The sequence below is a fragment of the Zeus faber genome (genome assembly GCF_960531495.2).
Source record: "Zeus faber genome assembly, chromosome: 7".
NCBI lineage: Eukaryota > Metazoa > Chordata > Actinopteri > Zeiformes > Zeidae > Zeus > Zeus faber.
Window position 1 is genome coordinate 17,623,187 of NC_137203.1, and position 18,561 is coordinate 17,641,747.

General features: G+C 43.6%; 1 protein-coding gene across 3 annotated transcripts; it reads left to right on the top strand.

Annotated features, from left to right (window-relative positions):
* Positions 1-18: 18 nt before the first annotated feature.
* morc2 (MORC family CW-type zinc finger 2) lies at positions 19-18,059 on the top strand. Of its 3 annotated transcripts, none has more exons than XM_080004129.1 (28): positions 19-340; positions 505-652; positions 2,276-2,329; positions 2,472-2,506; positions 2,599-2,667; positions 2,779-2,869; positions 2,963-3,071; positions 3,424-3,583; positions 3,676-3,787; positions 4,122-4,247; positions 4,340-4,419; positions 5,489-5,571; positions 5,702-5,787; positions 6,973-7,113; positions 7,206-7,360; positions 8,097-8,225; positions 8,323-8,428; positions 8,546-8,678; positions 8,775-8,861; positions 9,450-9,692; positions 9,839-10,102; positions 10,470-10,544; positions 11,868-11,925; positions 12,040-12,178; positions 12,291-12,458; positions 12,824-12,917; positions 17,364-17,552; positions 17,759-18,059. In XM_080004129.1, the coding sequence occupies exons 2-28, from the start codon at positions 585-587 to the stop codon at positions 17,825-17,827; spliced, it is 3,123 nt and encodes a 1,040-aa protein (XP_079860255.1). In that variant the 5' UTR covers positions 19-340; positions 505-584; the 3' UTR covers positions 17,828-18,059. The 3 variants fall into 3 exon arrangements, with proteins under 3 accessions (XP_079860255.1, XP_079860256.1, XP_079860257.1); XM_080004130.1 differs by having other exon boundaries at positions 517-652; XM_080004131.1 differs by lacking the exon at positions 10,470-10,544.
* The last annotated feature ends 502 nt before the right edge of the window (positions 18,060-18,561 follow it).

Consider the following 18,561-nt stretch of genomic DNA (forward strand, 5'->3'; position numbering starts at 1 on the left):
CTCCCGCTGAAACGCAAGTGTGCGGCTGTGGAATAATAAACGCGCTCGCGTGTCTTCCAACTTCCATCACCTTTATAAACAAACAGTTTCTACAAAAGCAATTGCGTATTGCAACGCGAAGGGGGCGGAGCCTCGAGAGACGGAACCTCCAGTCCGCGCGCACGCTGGAGAGCAGCGGTTGAGGAAAGTACCGAGGGACGGGGCCGTTTCCTCCGCGGCCCGTGGCGAACGCCTCATGTTTTCGGATAGGAGATCGAAGGCGTCACTCCTCCGTTCCCCGCCGAAGGGATTTGTTTTTGTCTTCAGACGATTTGCAAAGTCGACGAAAACCCCGTGAACGGTACTGTTTATGTTGTGTTACGCTAGCTAGCTAGCTAGCTAGCTACCCGTACTTAGCTAGGTGGTACGCGAACGCGGCCCGTGTTTCCATATCTATTTGGATTGATTTGTCAGGTAGTTTATTCACTTTTATTGCCTTTTATTTACATGCCTAATGGGATGGAGGCCCTACATTAGAGCTTGGCGGGCTGGGGAGAGACGAACGGGAGACCACCGGATCGGAAGGCAGCACTTGTTAATTGGCCATGGCCTACCAGAACTACGGAAGCCTGAACAGGGCACAGCTCACCTTTGAGTACCTGCACACTAACTCGTAAGTTCCACGTGCACTCCACCCTTCCCTACACTTCCCCTGCGTGACAGTGACAGATCCATACGCGTCTGCGTGTACACAATGTCTGCCCCCCTCCCCTCCCCTCCCCTCCCCCAAACGGGTGCCACAGTGTCATCAAATCAATCCAATTTGCCCTTCAAACAGGTGTGATTCGCTTTGATGACAGTTGCACAGACCCACCGTGGTATTGATTACGGCTGCGGGTTGAGGAGGCTGTGCGGCGCTGGGATGTTTCGGGCGCGGGAAGCCCTTCATATTCGTGGTCCACCGCGAGGCTGAAGTCGGCTGCCTCGCTCGCCAGCTGCTGTTTCGAATCCGTTCGCGGCCACCTTAAATGGGCGCACTGGCGTTCTTTGGCCGGCGGGCGGCGCTGTTGCGTGCGCGATCCGTCCTGTACTGTAGAGGCCTCCGTGGGGGGAGCGCCGAAATGACTCACCGGTGATGGAGATTCTGCATTCCGGAGAAATGGATCAAGTGACTCTCCAGGTGCATTTTTAAATGGAGCTTGTACTCCTTTTAAATGAAAAGCTACTATATGACGCGACCAGAAACACATAACAAGATGGACAGTACTGTCATTAAACGAGAACGGAAAACAGTGATCGCACTTTCTGCATGATTTCGTGACTTCGCCGTGGGATTTGCAACTTTCAGCACTGAATAAGTTGCAGACACAATAAGACCGTACATTCTGACGTGCTATGTTCAGCGGCTTGTAAAAATGAAATATGCTGGAGTAACGTCTCTTTTAGGTTTGGATTCCGTTACTTAGTAACATGCGTTGTCATGCCCAAGTGTCATATTTTTGAGACGTTTTGAAAATCAGAGCGGAGCGCCAAAGCAGTTATGGGAAACGGTGCAGACAATAAGACCGTAGATTCTGACATGCCATGTTCAGAGGTCTCGTAAAACAGATTCACTACAGTAACGTCTCCTGTAATTTTGGATTCGGATACTGGTCTGTCATGCTCAAGTGTATTTTTGAGACGTTTGGAAAATCCGGCGGGAAGGCCATAGCAATTACTGGAGAAGTTGCACAGACGACACCACCACACTCTGCATACCACGTTGAGTAATTAATAATGAAAATTTGATTTTCCCCAATAAAAAAAAAAACAAAACCAACAACCTCTTTTTGCCTTCCGCATTTAATTACAGTACAGTCCATCTTGCCATGATGTGTCTCTGGTTGCTTCATATAGTAGCTTTTCTAAAAACAAAAAAAAGAATATAAGTTGCATTTAAAAAATGCATCTGGAGAGTCTTTTCTATTTATTTATTGATTCCCCCCCCCTCTTAATACAGAATTTTCACAACAGATTGGTCATTTTGGAACTCTCCCAGTGGAGGCCTCCACAGGACAGTGCAGACTGGTCACTAAATAGAGCCACCTACAGGCCAAATAACGTCATTGCGGCCATTTAAGGTGGACTGAAAATTTCGAATAAGGAGCGGGCGAGTTAGAAGCGAACTTCAGCCTCGTCCTCATCCTGTTGTACCCCCATTTAAAAAGGAAGAACACACAAACCCCTCGACGAATGATGAACTGTGAACTATTTCCTCAATCTCTTGAAATAGCGCTGATCAGTTGTCTGTTTTCAGGACCACCCACGAGTTCTTGTTTGGAGCGCTGGCAGAGCTTGTGGATAATTCCAGGTAGACACATACTGTTGATAAACAACCGTTATTCACATTTTTATTTATTTTTTTTATTGATTGGGTGAGTTTAATGAAGATAATTGTTTTGCAAAGTGAAAATGCATTTATACCCCCCCCCCCCCCTGTTTTTTTTTTTCAGAGATGCAAATGCCACACGAATAGACATCTATACAGGTAAACATCAGACTCACTCATACCATGTATGCACTTAAACATACAAATATGCTGTCTTGCCCCAACAAAAAGCCTTGTCTCCCTACTTGCAGAAAAAAGACCAGAACTGCGTGGTGGTTACATGCTCTGTTTCCTGGATGACGGTATAGGAATGGACCCAAGTGAGTGCTACTTATTGACACCTAAAGAATGACCTCAAACTAACAATTGGCTTTGATTTCATTTTATTATTTTGAAACCTGTTGATATTCAAATGTCGCTATCTATTTTAGATGAGGCCACCCATGTGATTCAGTTCGGAAAGTCCAGTAAGCGGTCGCCTGAATCCACTCAGATTGGCCAATATGGAAATGGTCTGAAATCGTGAGAACCTTTAAGTTATTCTTGCACTGTTTGAGTACTTCTCATACCAGAAACTTTTCCAATTTAGATCATACATGTGTCTTGTTTCCTCAGGGGCTCCATGCGCATTGGGAAGGACTTCATCTTATTCACTAAAAAAGACAACACACTGACATGTTTGTTCCTGTCAAGGACTTTCCACGAAGAAGAGGGGCTAGATGAGGTCAGACACAAGGGTCACCAATTGAATGAAGCAGCAGATTTCTTTGGCCTTATAGGAAGCCTGGGTTATAGTTGTTGGGGATTCTGAATGAGTTTTGCATGACTGAAAAAAATATATGCTGTCCTGTCTACCTAAACTATATGGGGTCCTAGCTTGTAGTTCAGACATCATGAATATTCATATGTGTGTATTTATTTATAAGTATTGATTTTTTTTTTTAATGGGTTTTCCTTAACACTCCAGCCACTGGATTTCTTACTCGACATTTGTTATTTGCCAGTGGTGTTTCACAAGTTGTATTTTATCAATTGTGGGAGTTTATAGGCATTTGTTTGATTCCCCCCATGTTCAGGTGATCGTGCCCCTTCCCACCTGGGACCTGAACACAAAGGAGCCGCTGACATCTGACCCTGAGAAATATGCAATTGAGACTGAGCTTATCTACAAGTACTCTCCTTTTAAAAATGAACAGCAACTAATGGAGCAGTTTCATAAAATAGAAAGTAGCAGTGGTGAGTATTAGATCAAATAAACCATATTTTATGAATCATTATTTGTGCACGGCGTGTTATAATGACCTGATTCTATGTTCTTTATGGAAAAGGCACGCTGGTGATCATCTACAATCTGAAGCTAATGGACAACAGGGAGCCTGAGTTGGATGTGGAGACAGATCATCAAGACATTCTGATGGCTGGGACTGCGGTTGATGGCGTGTGAGTGTTGCTGTATACCCTAGATTAGTCCCTATTAAATGTGAACCACAATACCCATACAAGTACTCCTCACTTAACAACCGAGTTCCACTCCTAGGACCAGGTCGTTAAGCGAATTGGTAGATAAGTGAGGACCCGTGTTATTTCATGGTAAGGGGGCGTGTATTGTACGCAGCACGCAGCACCGACTGGTCAGGGAGGTGGTCGTAAGTCCAAATGGTCATTAAACAGGTAGTTCCTTAAGTGAGGAGTACCTGTATTGTGAATCCTGTTGACCTTCCTTGTCACAAACGGTACGTACGGTGATGGCGGCTCATCTCCTCTTCCCCCTCAGAAAACCAGAGAAGCGGTCGTTCCGAGCCTATGCTGCCGTGTTGTACATCGACCCACGCATGAGGATCTTCATCCAGGGACACAAAGTCAGGACCAAGAGGCTGTCCTGCTGCCTTTTCAAACCGAGGTTATACACTGAGCTATAAGTGTGCATAGTAACACACAAACATGCATGTTAATATCACTACATTACACTTCAATACAAATGTCCTTCTATAGGGTTTATAAATACTCATCAACCCGGTTCAAAACCCGTGCTGAGCAGGAGGTAAAGAGGGCAGAACACCTTGCAAAGATAGGTAAGATGGCTCGGACCAAAGTTTTTTACCAGAGATGGTGTTGTTGTTGTTGTTGTTGTTGTTATTATTGAGGAGGTGGAGTGCGCCCTCAGTTCTGGATGTAATAATCTGTAATGCTGAAGTTGGCAGAAAACCAACAGCACACGATAGGTCCAGTTGACAAACCTTTGTGTTTGTATATTGTAAATAATGAAATTCACATTTTTAGGTTCACGCTTGAGCACCTATTATGCTCCTTTTTCACCAATGAGGTTCCCAAAACATGTTTTTAAAGTTTTTTTTGCTGAGAATACCACTCCGATTATTCATTTGAGCCATTCTAAAATGCAGGATGGAGCTTTTTTGTTTCATTTAATTGTAGAAACGCCGGAAAATAAATACATCTATGGTTTTGTTTGGAGAAACGAGGAGCGGATTGCGTGCAGCAGCCTTTTGTACAGTCAACCTAACGTGGACAGACACAGAAAGAAACACACAGCAGGATTCATTTTTAAATAATGACATTTCCCTCATCTGCATTTTTGTCACAGACAGTTGATATAAATTCAGTTGTTTTTTGGGTTTTTTTAAGATTTGTGGTGGCTTCTGCAGCCAACAACAGAGCAGTTCCCATGCTTATCGCTTAGCTATAATGGTGGCGGGTCAGGTCGCGCTCCAGGCATGGGTGGAGTCACTCAGACGTGGGGGCGGTTCTAATTCTACTGAAGTGACGTTTATTACTGCGATGACGTGTGGGAGGGCAGCGGAGCTGAATGGCTCATTTTAGGACATGTTTTCGAAAACAGACAGCTCACAAAAAACGGAGTAAGTTGTCCGTTTTCACAGTTTGTTTGTGAGTAGGCCCATCAAAGACACAAAGGTATGCGTACAAGCACTGAAAAAGTGAGTTTTGCATAACCGGTCCCATTTAATGCTGTAATGTCATTCTTTCATGAAGCACTGGATGGTGAGAAGCAGGGAAAAATGTTATTTCTGCGATGGCGGTGTCCTTGAGAACAGTGTTTACACTATGTGTTGTTTTCAACTCTGTGTCCATCTGATATCAGGAACGTGTTTGCATTTGTTTCAGCGGAAGAGAAGGCTAGAGAGGCAGAGAGCAAGCGCCTGGCCCTGGAAGCCAAATCAGGAGACGACCTCTCAAAAGAATCACGGGTAATGAACCAAGAAAGCTCACGGTCTCGTTTCTTTATCTCTTTGCCAAATTCTAATTATTATTATTATTGAGCTTGAAACATGCTCACAAGCTCAATAATCTTCTATCCTCCCTATATCGCACCTTTAGGCGGTCTTGAGAAAGGTTCAGGATGCAGCCATGATGCTTCGACGGGATGCAGACATGAAGAAGAAGATCAAAGAAACTAAACAGAGGTCAGAAAAAAATCTGGAAACATCTCGGTTAGAAAGCCACGTAGGAGCGTGTGGGGTGGGGGTGGGGGGACGACGACAATGTGCAACAGCTTTCAGCTTTTAGGTAGAGAAAGTAACAATAAATTACGGGATTTTTTTTTTTTTCATCGGAAAAACACTTAAAAGCATCGTTAGTTGACTTTGTGTTATATAAAAATGCTGAAATTGTAAAAATACTAGACCACTACAGAAATGCATCACTTTGGTGAAGCTCTGAAAAGTGAGGCTGGTTGTCATTAGTTGTCACAAGGTGTTATAGAAACTTTGCTAAGAGATTCCATTTTACAAGAGCTTCTCAAAAGTGTAAATTGTGTTGATGGTGGACGTTGCAAAAAGTCATTACAGCACAACAGGAGCACAAACTAAAAACAGCAAGTCGTGTTGGAGCAAGATTTAAATATTTTCTTTCCTTTTCACATTGTGGTATGTCAATGAAATGAATGAGAAATGGTTCGGGATGTACCGCTTTGAAATTTCACAGCACAGTACTATATCTACCAAAAAAAATACTGCGGAATATACTATTTCATGGTATTAATTTCCCCCCCCTTCGTTTTCTGTATATTCAATTAATACCTTGTTTATATAAAAACAGAAAAACACATGGTAACATCTCTGACGCAGCACAGCACGGGAAGGCGCTTGTCGGGGCTCTCAAATTCACAGGAGGGGCAAAATAAGCGATAAAAATATGAAAATCCGACTTATTAGCAAAATTGAAGATGTAAACTTTAATTCACCTCACCATGTGTTTTCCGCTGCACGGTAGCAGACGGCCAAATCCCTCCAATGAGTAATTCTGCCAAGCACCGTGTATTTTATGAAACAGTGCTTTATGTTACTTGTGCGCGGGCATGGGGCGCAAGTGTAAACAAAGATGGTGGAGCGCGGCGCTTGGGTGAAATACAACCTTTGGCCTTCTGCTACCACGCAGCGGAAAAATAAGGTGAGGGTGAATTAATGTTTAAATCTTCAATTTTGCAACAAGAATTTATACCATGGGCACAGTATTACATGGAAAGGCTTATGGTTTGGAACTGTGGTTGTTCTATACCACGGTATACCTTAAAACGGTTTACCTTAACATCCCTAGAGATGGTGTTGTATTTGTTTTTCATATCTCCCTCCCTTTCTCTCCGTCCTCAGAGCACTGAAGGAGCCCAAAGAGCTGAGTTTCATCTTTGGGGTGAACATCGAACAGCGGGACCTGGATGGGATGTTTGTGTACAACTGCTCTCGTCTCATCAAAATGTACGAGAAAACGGGTCCACAGCTGGAGGGAGGCATGTGAGTAACGACCACAAGGAGTAGTCGTTTCTCAAACACAGTGAATACAGAGAGAAGGCTGTTCCTTTTCAAAGCCGAGCTTTTTGTTTCAGGGCCTGTGGAGGGGTGGTGGGGGTGGTGGATGTTCCATATCTAGTGCTGGAGCCCACTCATAACAAACAAGACTTTGCGGACGCTAAGGAGTATCGACACCTTCTGAAATCCATGGGGGAGCATTTAGCGCAGTATTGGAGGGACAGTAATGTTGGTGAGTTGTTTATTTTGTCATGTTTTCCTCCTCTGTATTTCTGCTTCATTAATTCAGTATCAGACTAAATATCTGTAATTGAGTATATTTGATTGATTTGATTCAAAATCAATTATTATGTTATGTTTGATGTGACTGTAATTGCATGTTTTGTGAAGTGAATTTGAAGGTAACGATTAACATTTACTGTAAAGTCTCCCATTTTTTTATTATTATTATACAGTCTTAAATAATATTGTAAATTTGATTGGTATTTAACTAAAGTGAAAAAGCATAATGTGTCATTTAATATAATTCATAATTGGTTCAATACAATAGTTAAAACAGAACAGATTAATTATAAATGTAAAGTTAAAAGTTATACAAAGTTAAAGTTATACAATTATAGAGTTAAAAAAAAAAATGTTTTATATATCTTCATAAAGTGGAGTCACTGCCATTAATTTAATATTGCATAAAAGGTCAATTTGTTAACAGCATTAGTAATTACATGGAAAAATGGCAGTCAAATAAACATACTAAGCCAGGACCCTGCCCATAGCACTACCAACACCTGATAGATCTACTAGCTACATGTCATTATGCAGTGATAGCATGTCTTTTAAGTGCTTAAATGACATCACTAGCCTTTTCCACAAATGTAATTATGGTGAACACGGCTGTAAAATGATGGGATGTTGTTTTGGGATGTTGTTTTTCCAAAGAGGAATCGTAATCCTTTGTGTGCATTTCACAGCTCAGAAGGGCATCGTGAAGTTCTGGGATGAGTTTGGTTACCTGTCCGCCAGCTGGTCCGCGCCGCCCTCATCGGAGCAGAGATACAAGAGACGCCGAGCTATGGAGATGCCGCTCACCATACAGTGTGGTGAGCTGCGGCAAGCACTCTCACCAAAAACTCACAAAATAAGTGGTCTCACCCGCTCGGAAGTTTAAAGTGTACCTTTTCCGCCCTCCATCTTTAGATAGGTGTTTGAAGTGGAGAACGCTGCCGTTCCAGATGGACGCGGTGGACAAGCGCTACCCGGACAGCTGGGTATGTCTGATGAACCCCGATGGCACTCAAGACAGGTACACGCCCACCGCCGAGTTCAACAAAACATTTCCACCTGTCTTTACAGCTTTGAGGTGCAGGGTTCATGCTCCGAGACGTTTGTGAAGCGTTCTTCTCTGTGTGTTTGGTTTCAGGTGCGATGCTCAAGAACAGAAACAAAACCTACCGTGCGGCATTCTCAGGAAAGACAAGCAGTCCTCTGAAGACAAGCAGAGAGAGCTTTCGGATAAAATCCGACAACAGCAGGAGAAACTGGAAGCATTGCAGGTTCCTTCCTCCGCCCGTTACATCTTACTTTGTCTATGTTTCGTTTGTCGTTACCTTTTTTTACGGGGCTGTAAGGAGTATTTTGTGTTCTCTCAGAAAACCAGCACCATCAAATCAGCGGCAGATTTGAAGAAGCTACCACTGGAGGTCAGCATGAGGCCAAACTCAGAGAGCTCCCCTCAGGTATAAACACACCACACCTGATCTCTGGAAAAATAATCTTAATTATAAACTTGTTGTCGTTACTTTTTGGTTTTGCTTTCTTTCAGTGTTTATTTTCAAACCGTTTTAATGTACTTAATGATGGTTCATATGGCCTTCACTTTGTTGTTTTTATTAAAACTTATGAAGGCAAATTATTCATCTTGGTGCATTGTCCACTGTTTCGTCTATAATTGTGATGCGCCCCAAAATGACATTGACAAATCATGGCTAAGCTTTGAGAGTTTGATATAAATGTTTTTGTGTTGAATAACGGTATGTTTGGCAATAAATTAACTATCTGAACCACTATTTTTATTTTGCATTAACAAAATTTGATCATTTCTTAATGAGTCCATAGATAATTTCAAGCAGGTTTAAAAAATAAAATTAAATTAAAAAAAAAAAAAAGGCTTTGCTCATTCATAATTACAGCTTTGCCTCAATAGTATATTCTTTATTTTTTTTTGTATTTATATACATATACTAAATCAATTGATTACCAGGTTGATGTTTGGTGTTCTCTCCTGACTTCTTCTCTATTGTTTCATTTTCTTTGTCTTCCCTCAGGCCACCAGGTCCTCGGAGAGGTCTGTGTCACGCCCACGCTCCCCGCCTCTCCCATCACACCTAAAGAACGCCCTGAATGCCCCGCCAGCCCGTGTCGCTCCCCCACGCTCCTCTAGAACGCAGGTCCCCACGCCCCCTGCTCCCAAAGTTGAGCCGTCCAGAGGCCGAGCTGCTGCCAAGCCTATCGCAAAGCCTGCGCCCAAGACTCCTGCTAAGCCTGCTCCGCCAAACCGCACCACGCGGGTAAGCGGTCGATCTGACGGAGGCATCCCGGAGGCTCTTTATTGTCAGTTACTTCAGAAGAGTTGATACTTCAGAATCCTAAACTATTAACGCCTGCTGTCAGGACTTTTAGTCTGTTTTGTAACGGCGATGTCTCACTTCCACAGACGCCGGCCAAAGCTTCATCTGCCAAACCAGCACCTCCGAGCCAACGCAAGAGAATAATAGTACAGGAAGACAGTGAGGAGGATGAGGAGGAGGAGGAGGAAGAGGAGGAGGAGGAAGAAGAAGAGGAAGAGGAGGAGAAGGAGGAGGATGACAGTGACGAGGAAGAACCACAGACCAAGAAATCTAAGATGGCCGCTGCAGCTGGTAGCCGTGGCAAAGTTGTGGAGAAGGCCCCGCCTCCCAAACGCAGCAAGGTGGCAGAGGTATACACACATGCAGCTGTTAAGATCTGATATGAACTCTATTCACTTTTGCATTATTCCCCTTTTTTTTTTTTTTTTTTCATTTATTTATTTAAAACTGTTGGTAACGCTTCACAAATGCAGGCACTTGAGAATTTTCTGGGTGAATTCATTCCGAGGGAGCATAGTCGTAGTTTTTCCAATTTTAAGCAGTGTGCAATTCATTGTGGGATTGCCACCAAGGATGGGCCGATGTTGGATTTAGTTCTTTTTTTCATTAGCAATAACTTGAGTAGATGGAGGTGCGTGCACAGAGTCATGGCCCTAGGTTTCCTCGAATGAGCTCCTGCAGATCCATTCAGAGCCCGTTGTGCTGTTGATGTTGCAGATGCCCACACTACCTGAGAAGACTCCCTCTGTCCCCAAAGTCAGCCCTATGCAACAACATCGCAATAAGGCCAAGGTAGAAGTTAGCCAGCACCTCTATCTATGATCTGTAAATGGAGCCGGGCTACTCTTCTAATGCAAGGCTGTCCAAAGATGAATAATGTTTCTATCATCAAACTTTTCTTTCAATTATGTGCTTACTAATGCTGTCATTCTTTTCTAACTACCCCTTTGAAAATAAGCAGTAATGTCCTCTTACTGGGGATGTGCAAAATCCTTAGGAAAAAAAAAAAAGGAAAAGTTGGTGGTTGTTCTGGACATCAAATCGACAAGTCTGTATGTACAAAAAAAACAAGTCAAAATGATAAAATAATGGAAAGAACCAAGCAACAGCTACAACTGATATAGCTAGACATAAACAATATGGCCAAAGCTCTTTAGGACAAATTTGGAAATCAAACAAATAGCCAAACTTTATTCTTACAAATCACCCCCTGATAAATCCACGACTTTTGCACATCCCTACTTATGTGCTGACATCGATTTCAGTACCTTGAAATGTAACAGAAGACCTTTGCTTTCATTTCTAATTGATGGACACCCTCTCTGTTTTTCCGACGCCACCTGATAATATGGGGGGGGCGGGGGAAATCGAAATTGTTTCCTGGCTGTGTTGGTGTCGCTTAAAGCAGCACTATGTAACTTTTGGTATTTGGGATTTGCCACACCACAGTTTGAGTGCAATCGCATTTTTTCATCAGTCATAAAATGTTTCCGAAAATGATGATTGATGAAATGGTTTATTATTTATTTACAAATTTAAACCTTGTCGGTCACGTTTCAGTAGCAGTATGTTAGAAATGCAGTAAGTAGTAAGTATAATGTACATCTGGGTTACAGCAGCCCTTGTCCGGACCTCGCTGCTTCCCAGGGCAGCGAGCTCCGGTGGAACCGCGGGGAGAGGGGGCGTGGGGAGGCACGGCGCCCCCTGCTGCCGGTGTAGGTACCAGATGTGCTCAGCCTGGCAGATCAGCTCACACATGCAAGTCAGAGGGATATTACCTGATATTTTGACCGGCAAATTATAATTTATCGTGTTTTTTTTTTTTTTTTTTCTTTTAATGAATTTTACCAGGCAAAAAAAACGTAATTACCAGAGCCAAACATCAAGAAAGTGACGTAGTGCCTTAAAGCGTAACGCACTTTTCCCATGGTTTTTGAACCCGAACACAGAAGTTACATAGTGCAAGAACAGGCGTTCGGGAGGGTGGGTGGGAATGCAAGAGGTGCTATTTTCCATATTACAAGTCAGTGTACCACCAAAATGATTCTGAGGCTGTTATTTTAAGGTAAAAAGGTTATATAGTGTTGCTTTAACAAAGAAGTGTTTGTTTTGTAGGGAGCTGATAAGGCTCCGGAAGAGGATCCCGAGAAAGATGCAAAAAATGCTCAGAAAGGTGAGAAGGGGAAACGGGGAGCTTCATAAATTCATGTTGTTTTAAATGAAAGTAACAGAGCATGGCCTTTAAAGATGGCAGTTCAACAGCTAACTGTTTTACCTTTCTCTGAAGATAAGGGTTTGCTGGTGGAGGTACGTGTGAATAAGGAGTGGTTCACGGGGAAAGTGATCACCATTGAGACTAATAAACAGAAGGTGCGCTGGAAAGTGAAGTTTGACTACGTGCCGAGATCCACCCCCAAAGACCGCTGGTAAGACCCCGCGTATGACTGTAGGTATTGATGTTTTTGTCAGTGTTACCCTTTATGGTTTTTTTTTCCCTTGTTGTGTTTTATGCATTTATACATTTGTATGTTTGTAAAGGGTGTTTAAGGGCAGCGACGAGGTGCGATTGATGCGACCCGCGTCTCCCATCACTCAGACCCCCGACACTCAGCAAGAGGCTGAGAAGGGCCCGGCCGCCATGGAGCCAGACACCACTCAACCAGGAACCAGTCGAGAGGTGACGGACAGCCTCGTCACCATGATGAGGTAAGACTGTGTTGTTGGGCAAGCTTTGACATCATTTGTTGAGTGGTTCATGAGAACGCTTTAGTGATCCCCGGAGGGGGAAATAGAGGAACTGAATTTATGTTGTTATGTAACTATTTATTATATTAGATTACATCTAAAGATATAATAACAAAGATTCACAAATAAACAATCATTTCTGAGTGTATTCATTGACAAAAGTATAGCCAGTACCCTCAAACCTCTGTATTGTTCTTTCTAAAATTGGGTGTCTTTGGGTGACATTTGGAAGTGATGCATATTGAGATGGCTTTAATGTGGTCGGGTGAGGATGGTCCACAGAGCTCTCTTCAGCGTGGTGGTTATACTGTGTTCTGTCTCTCCAGGACGATGCTGCGCTATTTCTTCCCTCCTGATTTTCGGATTCCAAAAGACGATGTCAACAGCCTGAGTGCAGAGGAGCTTGTGGCATTTCCTTTGGTGAGGCACATCTAATCTAGTCTAGTGATCTAGTCTAAACGTTGGTACTTGACCCCTGTCAGACATACTCATGGGTGCCATGATGGTCATTGAGGCTTCTTTGACTGCTCCTTCAAATTCTTAACTCGAGTACACATTTATGCCACAACATTAAAACCACCACTAATAACCACTAAAATTGTGTAGCCCCCCCTCGTGCTGCAAAAACAGCTCTGACCCATCGAGGCATGGACTCCACAAGACCTCTGAAGGTGTCCTGTGGTATCTGGCACCAAGACGTTAGCAGCAGATCCTTTAAGTCTAGTAGGCGCCCATTGTAGGCGCTTTCAGTGGTGGTCAGGGGTCAGCATGGGCACTCTGGCCGGTCTGCAGTAGCAGGGGGGCCATCCCTGCAGCTCCGTGGGAGCCGTGGACTAAGTGCTCGCTGAAGGGGCGAGGCCCGTGCAAGGTGCCGATGTAGCCTGGGTGTACTTATTTCTTATAACCTAGTCTACTTAACATCGACTGTTATTGAAATGTGGCCGATACGGTTGAAAATTGTCTGGTAAAACCTTTTTTTTTTTTTTTCCTTTTTCTTTTTTTTTCGGACACCGAGCTAACTTTTATGACAGTGGTGTAATAGTGCAATTCCACTCAGAAACATAAGGTGCGTCAACTACCAAAAGTTAGTCAAGTGAAGTTTATTCATATAGCCCTTAATCACAATACAGTCTCAAAGGGCTTCACAAACACACATTTCACATTTCACAATCAACGGCATCCCCTGGTCTGAACCCTCATCCGGGCAAAGAAAAACTCACAGAAAAACCCTTTGGGGGAGTGGGGGGCAGGGAGAAACCTTGAGAAGGGATGACAGAAGGAAGAATCCCGCTTTCAGGACGACCAGGCTACAATGGATGCCGAGTGGGCAACAATAATAATATAATATGACAAATCATAGGATATTGTACTTTTCGTATGAGAATCTATTTGCTGGTGCAGAGCGCCGCAGGTAGATGCCTCCATTTCAACAGAAGTCGCAGCTCGGATTTCCGCAGGTAGGGTATTCCAGGGTACAGGGGCACAGAGTGAGAAAGCTCGGGAGCCTGCAGACTTCTTTTTAACCTGGAATCACTAAAAGGCCAGCATTTTGTGGGCATAAGGCTCGAGATGGTCCATAAGGTACCACTAAGTTAGTGAGATAGGAAGGTGCTAGGCCGTGTGGTGTTTTATAGGTTAGTAGCAAAACCTTAAAGTCACATCTGAGGTAAACCAGGAGCCAGTGCAAGGTAGTCAGTATTGGGGTAATATGATCGACTTTGTAGTCCTGGTCAAGATTTTAGCTGCAGTGTTTTGTACTACCTGAAGGCTTTTAATGCTAGACATGGGAAGGCCAGAGAGCAACACATTATAGTAATCTAGGCGGGATGTTACAATTGCATGCATTATGGTCTCTGTATCACTCATGGATAGAATGGGTCGTATCTTAGCGATATTGCAAAGATGAAAGAATGCAGTTCTGGTAATGCTCTTAATATGCAGTTGAAAAGAGAGGGTTAGAATGAGAGTGGAATCCTTGTCTGGCAGGACCAGTTACTAGCATCTCAATTTTCTCAGAGTTGATAAGCAAGAAATTACGAGACATCCGCTGTTTAATTTCAGCCAGACACAGCTCTAGGGTACAACAATTGCACGGGTTAAGTAGTTCTCAGGGCATGTATAGTTGGGTGTCATCAGCATAACAATGGAAGCTTATTCCATATATGCAGATGATATCTCATGACTACATATAGTGGCAACATATAGATACTATACAGTAGAGGACCAAGTACTTATCCCTGCGGGACCCCACAGGTAACACTACAATACCCAGAGGACACGTTGCCATGAATTACACGGTGTGTCCTCTCAAAGATCAGATCTCGACCAGGAAAGTGGCAACCTCTAAATGCCAATACACATGTCAAGGTGATCCAGCAGTAAGTTCTTATCAACAGTATCAAAAGCAGCGCTGAGGTCGAGTAATAGTACTACTGCCCGAGGGGTCGGTGTCCATTGCTAATAAAAGATCACTAACCACTTTTGTGAGGGCTGTCTCAGTGGAAGGGAGCACTCTGAATCCCAACTGAAATAGTTCAAGTAGACCACTGGTGTGATCCGTAATCTGTTGTGCTACGATTTTTTTTCAAGAATTTTGGAGATGAAGGGGAGATTTGAGACCTGCCAATAGTTGCTAAGACTCTGGGGGTGGGGGTTGGGTTTGCTAAGTGAGGTTCTCTCAAAAGCCAAAGGTACAGTGCCAGAGGAGAGAGAGGAGATAATAGTGTTAGGAATGGAGGGTCCTAGAGTTGGGAGCAGCTCTTGAACAAGTTTTCCAGGGAGTGGGTCTAGTGAGCATGTTGTCTGTTTTTCTGCACTTACCAACTGTGATAGTTTGAGATATACTGCAATACGGTATGAGAGGTTATCTACACCACCTGCTCTAGTGCCTGTTCCAATGTCACTATCGGAGGAATTTCATTGGATTTGAGGCTGCGTGCCTCTAATCTGTTTTCTAAAAAGGTCAATTTTCTAAGGAAAGAATTGCATGGTCATTAGCTTTAAAGGGGCGGATGTTGACAATAGGCTGTTTTTGGGTGAGCATATCGTATCAAATAATGTGTGAGGATTCTTTTTTATGAAGACAGATTAATCTGGAGAAATACTTAGTTTTGACTAACGCGAGAGAACATTTGTAGGTCGGCAAACGATCGCCCCGTGCCTGGCGGAACGCTTCCTGCTTGGTTGCACGCCATTTACGCTCAAGTTTGCCACAAGTGCTCGGGGTTCGTCTGTGAACCGAGGTGTTAGTTTCTTCACATGCAATTGTATTCTTAGCGGTGCCACCGTAGCTAAAGCATTACGGAGGGCCGCATTCAATTTGTTTTTGATGTTATCAATGGGACCCTTGTAAAATGGAAAGGAAGCAACAGCTGTGGGCAATTGGTCAAAAAGTGCAGCGGTAGTTAAGGATGAAAAGCTAATGTTACGGCTGACATAGCTCTGGTCATATTCGGAAAATAAAATTTTATCAAATAGTTGTACGATATAACGGAGGTATAGGGGAGAACCACTACGTTAGAGGTATCAATGCTCCGGGTTCGTCTAAGGTCAATAGTGTAGCCATTATTATGAGTCGGTTCATGTAATAGCTGCGTAAAAGCCCAATGTATAAATTATTGTCTGGAAGGCCCTGCGAAAGGGTTCAGACAGGAAGTTCACATGGACATTAAAGTCCCCCATAATTAATATTTCATCTGCACGCATCACCGTGTCAGAAACAAAGTCAGAGAATTCATGTAAGAAGCTGGAGTAGGGGCCAGGAGGACGGTAGATCACTGCCAGACAGATAGGCAGTGGCGATAAGGACCGCATAACAAGAGCCTCACATGTTTTAAAGTCATTGTTCAATTTAGGGCGGAGGCTAAGATTAGATTTAGAGATGAGGGCAGCGCCACCACCTTTCTTGGATGTACGCGCAACATGGGCGCTAACATAGTTTGGTGGAGAAGGTCCGTTTAGTGGGAAGAAATCCTTTGGCATTAACCAAGTCTCACATGGACCCATTACATCGAGATTTCGGTCTCTGATCAAATCATTAACTACTGGGGGATGGTAGCTCAGGAGGTAGAGCCGGTCTTCTAGTAATCTAAACGTTGCTTGTTCAATCCCAGGCTCCTCCTGCTAGCATGCTGTAGTGTCCTTGAGCAAGACACTTAACCCCTAATTGCTCCTGATGGCTGCGTCCGTCGGCTTTTGAATAATTGTAAGTCGCTTTGGATAAAAGCGTCTGCTAAATGCAATGTAATGTAAAAACAATGCTTTGGAGGGGAGTGATTTGATATTCATGAGACCAATTCTCATTAACTTAAGCTGGCAGATGCCCTTCAGCCCCATTCCCTCCCTGGTGTTAATTTAAGTAAGATTGCATTGTTTAGAGCCTGATTGGTAATTCGAGGAAACCATAAGGTTTCGGTGGGGGAATTGATACTGTGGGTATCAGGTAGGAACTGCCGAGTAATCCACAAACACTGTGTTTAGGAGAGAAAACCGCCTGAGAAGTATGACCAACAGAGTTTATCCGGAGATGAGAGGAAGGGTGATTAAATGTGTCAGTCTGTACTCCATCAGTCTGTACTCCATCAGTCTGTCTGGCATGATCTGTCCTCCCCAGTACGCTAGGCGGGTTAATACTGTCCTGCATAATACAAGCTAAACTGGCAGACTGACTTTTAAGACTTTTAAATGTAGGTTATTTTATTTTACTGAAAAATCAGTAAAAACGACAATTCCGACTGCTGATTCGACTCATCGACTTTCATTGAGCAGCCCTTCTTTCACAAAAACATTTTCACTCATCAGCTGACATTATGTGTTAACCCCGGCTGTTCTCTGTGTGGTTCTGTATACTTTGTTCCGGCTCCACAGAAAGAGTACTTCCAGCAGTACGAGCTGGGCCTCCAGTCGTTGTGTAACTCGTACCAGAGCAGAGCCGATGCCCGGGCCAAAGCTGTGGAGGAGAAGAGCAGCAACGCCGAGATCAAACTGAAGGAGGCGGACGAGAAGCTGCAGAAGTTACGGACCAACATCGTGGCCCTTCTGCAGAAAGTACAGGAGGTAGAGCCCGCCGTCAACGCCGGTTTTGACTTCTACTTTAACCACGAGACCAAACCGAAAAAGAAAAAAAACGCTCTCCATCGGGTGGGACAAAACCCCTCGACGTGTTCCTCTTTTTTTAGTATTCGTATTAGTAGTATTTGTATATATTGTTTTTGTATACTTCACCGCGACAACCTAATGTTGTTTGTTTTGAACTCTTCCAGGACATTGACATTAACACGGACGACGAGCTGGACGCCTACATCGAAGACCTCCTCACCAAGGGGGATTAGAAGAGAGACGGACGAGGGGACGAAAAAAGAACCTGCTCCCCGCAAAGACATTTATTATCGCTTCTGTTCTAGAGTGGCAGACTTGCACCCTCCTCTGAACACGTTTGAGAACACCATCTGCGCTGATCATTTCAAATCTCTGCGTCAGCCCGTTATATTCATTTAAGATCTCATTATTTTTTAGTGTTTTAGGTGGCCCAAGCATGCCTTTTTTATGTTTGGGCAGGTTTGTTCTCGGATCGGGGGGGGGGGGGGGGGGGGGAACTAAAACCTGCCTTCCGGGCTGTAACCTTGGTTTCCTTTTTACGTATTCACTCGTGTATGTTAATCTTTGTGTAAGCCTTGTAGTCCTGATTGGCCGTTTAAAGAACTCTCCTGTGGGCTGAGTAATGAGCCGCGTAGGGGGGGATTCTTTGTTTTAACAAAATTGTAATTCAAAAACTGTTCAATTTAACAGTAGGGTCTTCTTCTCCTGTCCAACCTGTAATCAAACGTCAACATTTATTTTGGTGCACTAAAGAAATTAATCCTTTGAGAGTTGCTTCTTACCCTTTTTTTTTTTTTTTTTTTTTTTTTTTTGGGTGTTGTTCCAGTCCTGTCTACATGGGATACAGGGTCCATTCCCCCTACTGTTCGGACTGTGACACCCGCAAGCAAGAATTAATTACTGGGTTTTATCAGTATTGTTATTTCTCTTAAAGCTGTCCTGCCCTTGTGCTCGGACTGTTTCCAGT

What these genes read in the sequence shown, in the direction of transcription:
- morc2 (XM_080004129.1), top strand. Translation starts at nt 585, where the DNA reads ATGGCCTACCAGAACTACGGAAGCCTGAACAGGGCACAGCTCACCTTT. An exon ending in CGGTATAGGAATGGACCCAA is followed by an intron (nt 2,668 to 2,778) that starts GTGAGTGCTACT and finishes TATCTATTTTAG; the next exon opens with ATGAGGCCACCCATGTGATT. An exon ending in ACCTCTCAAAAGAATCACGG is followed by an intron (nt 5,572 to 5,701) that starts GTAATGAACCAA and finishes TCGCACCTTTAG; the next exon opens with GCGGTCTTGAGAAAGGTTCA.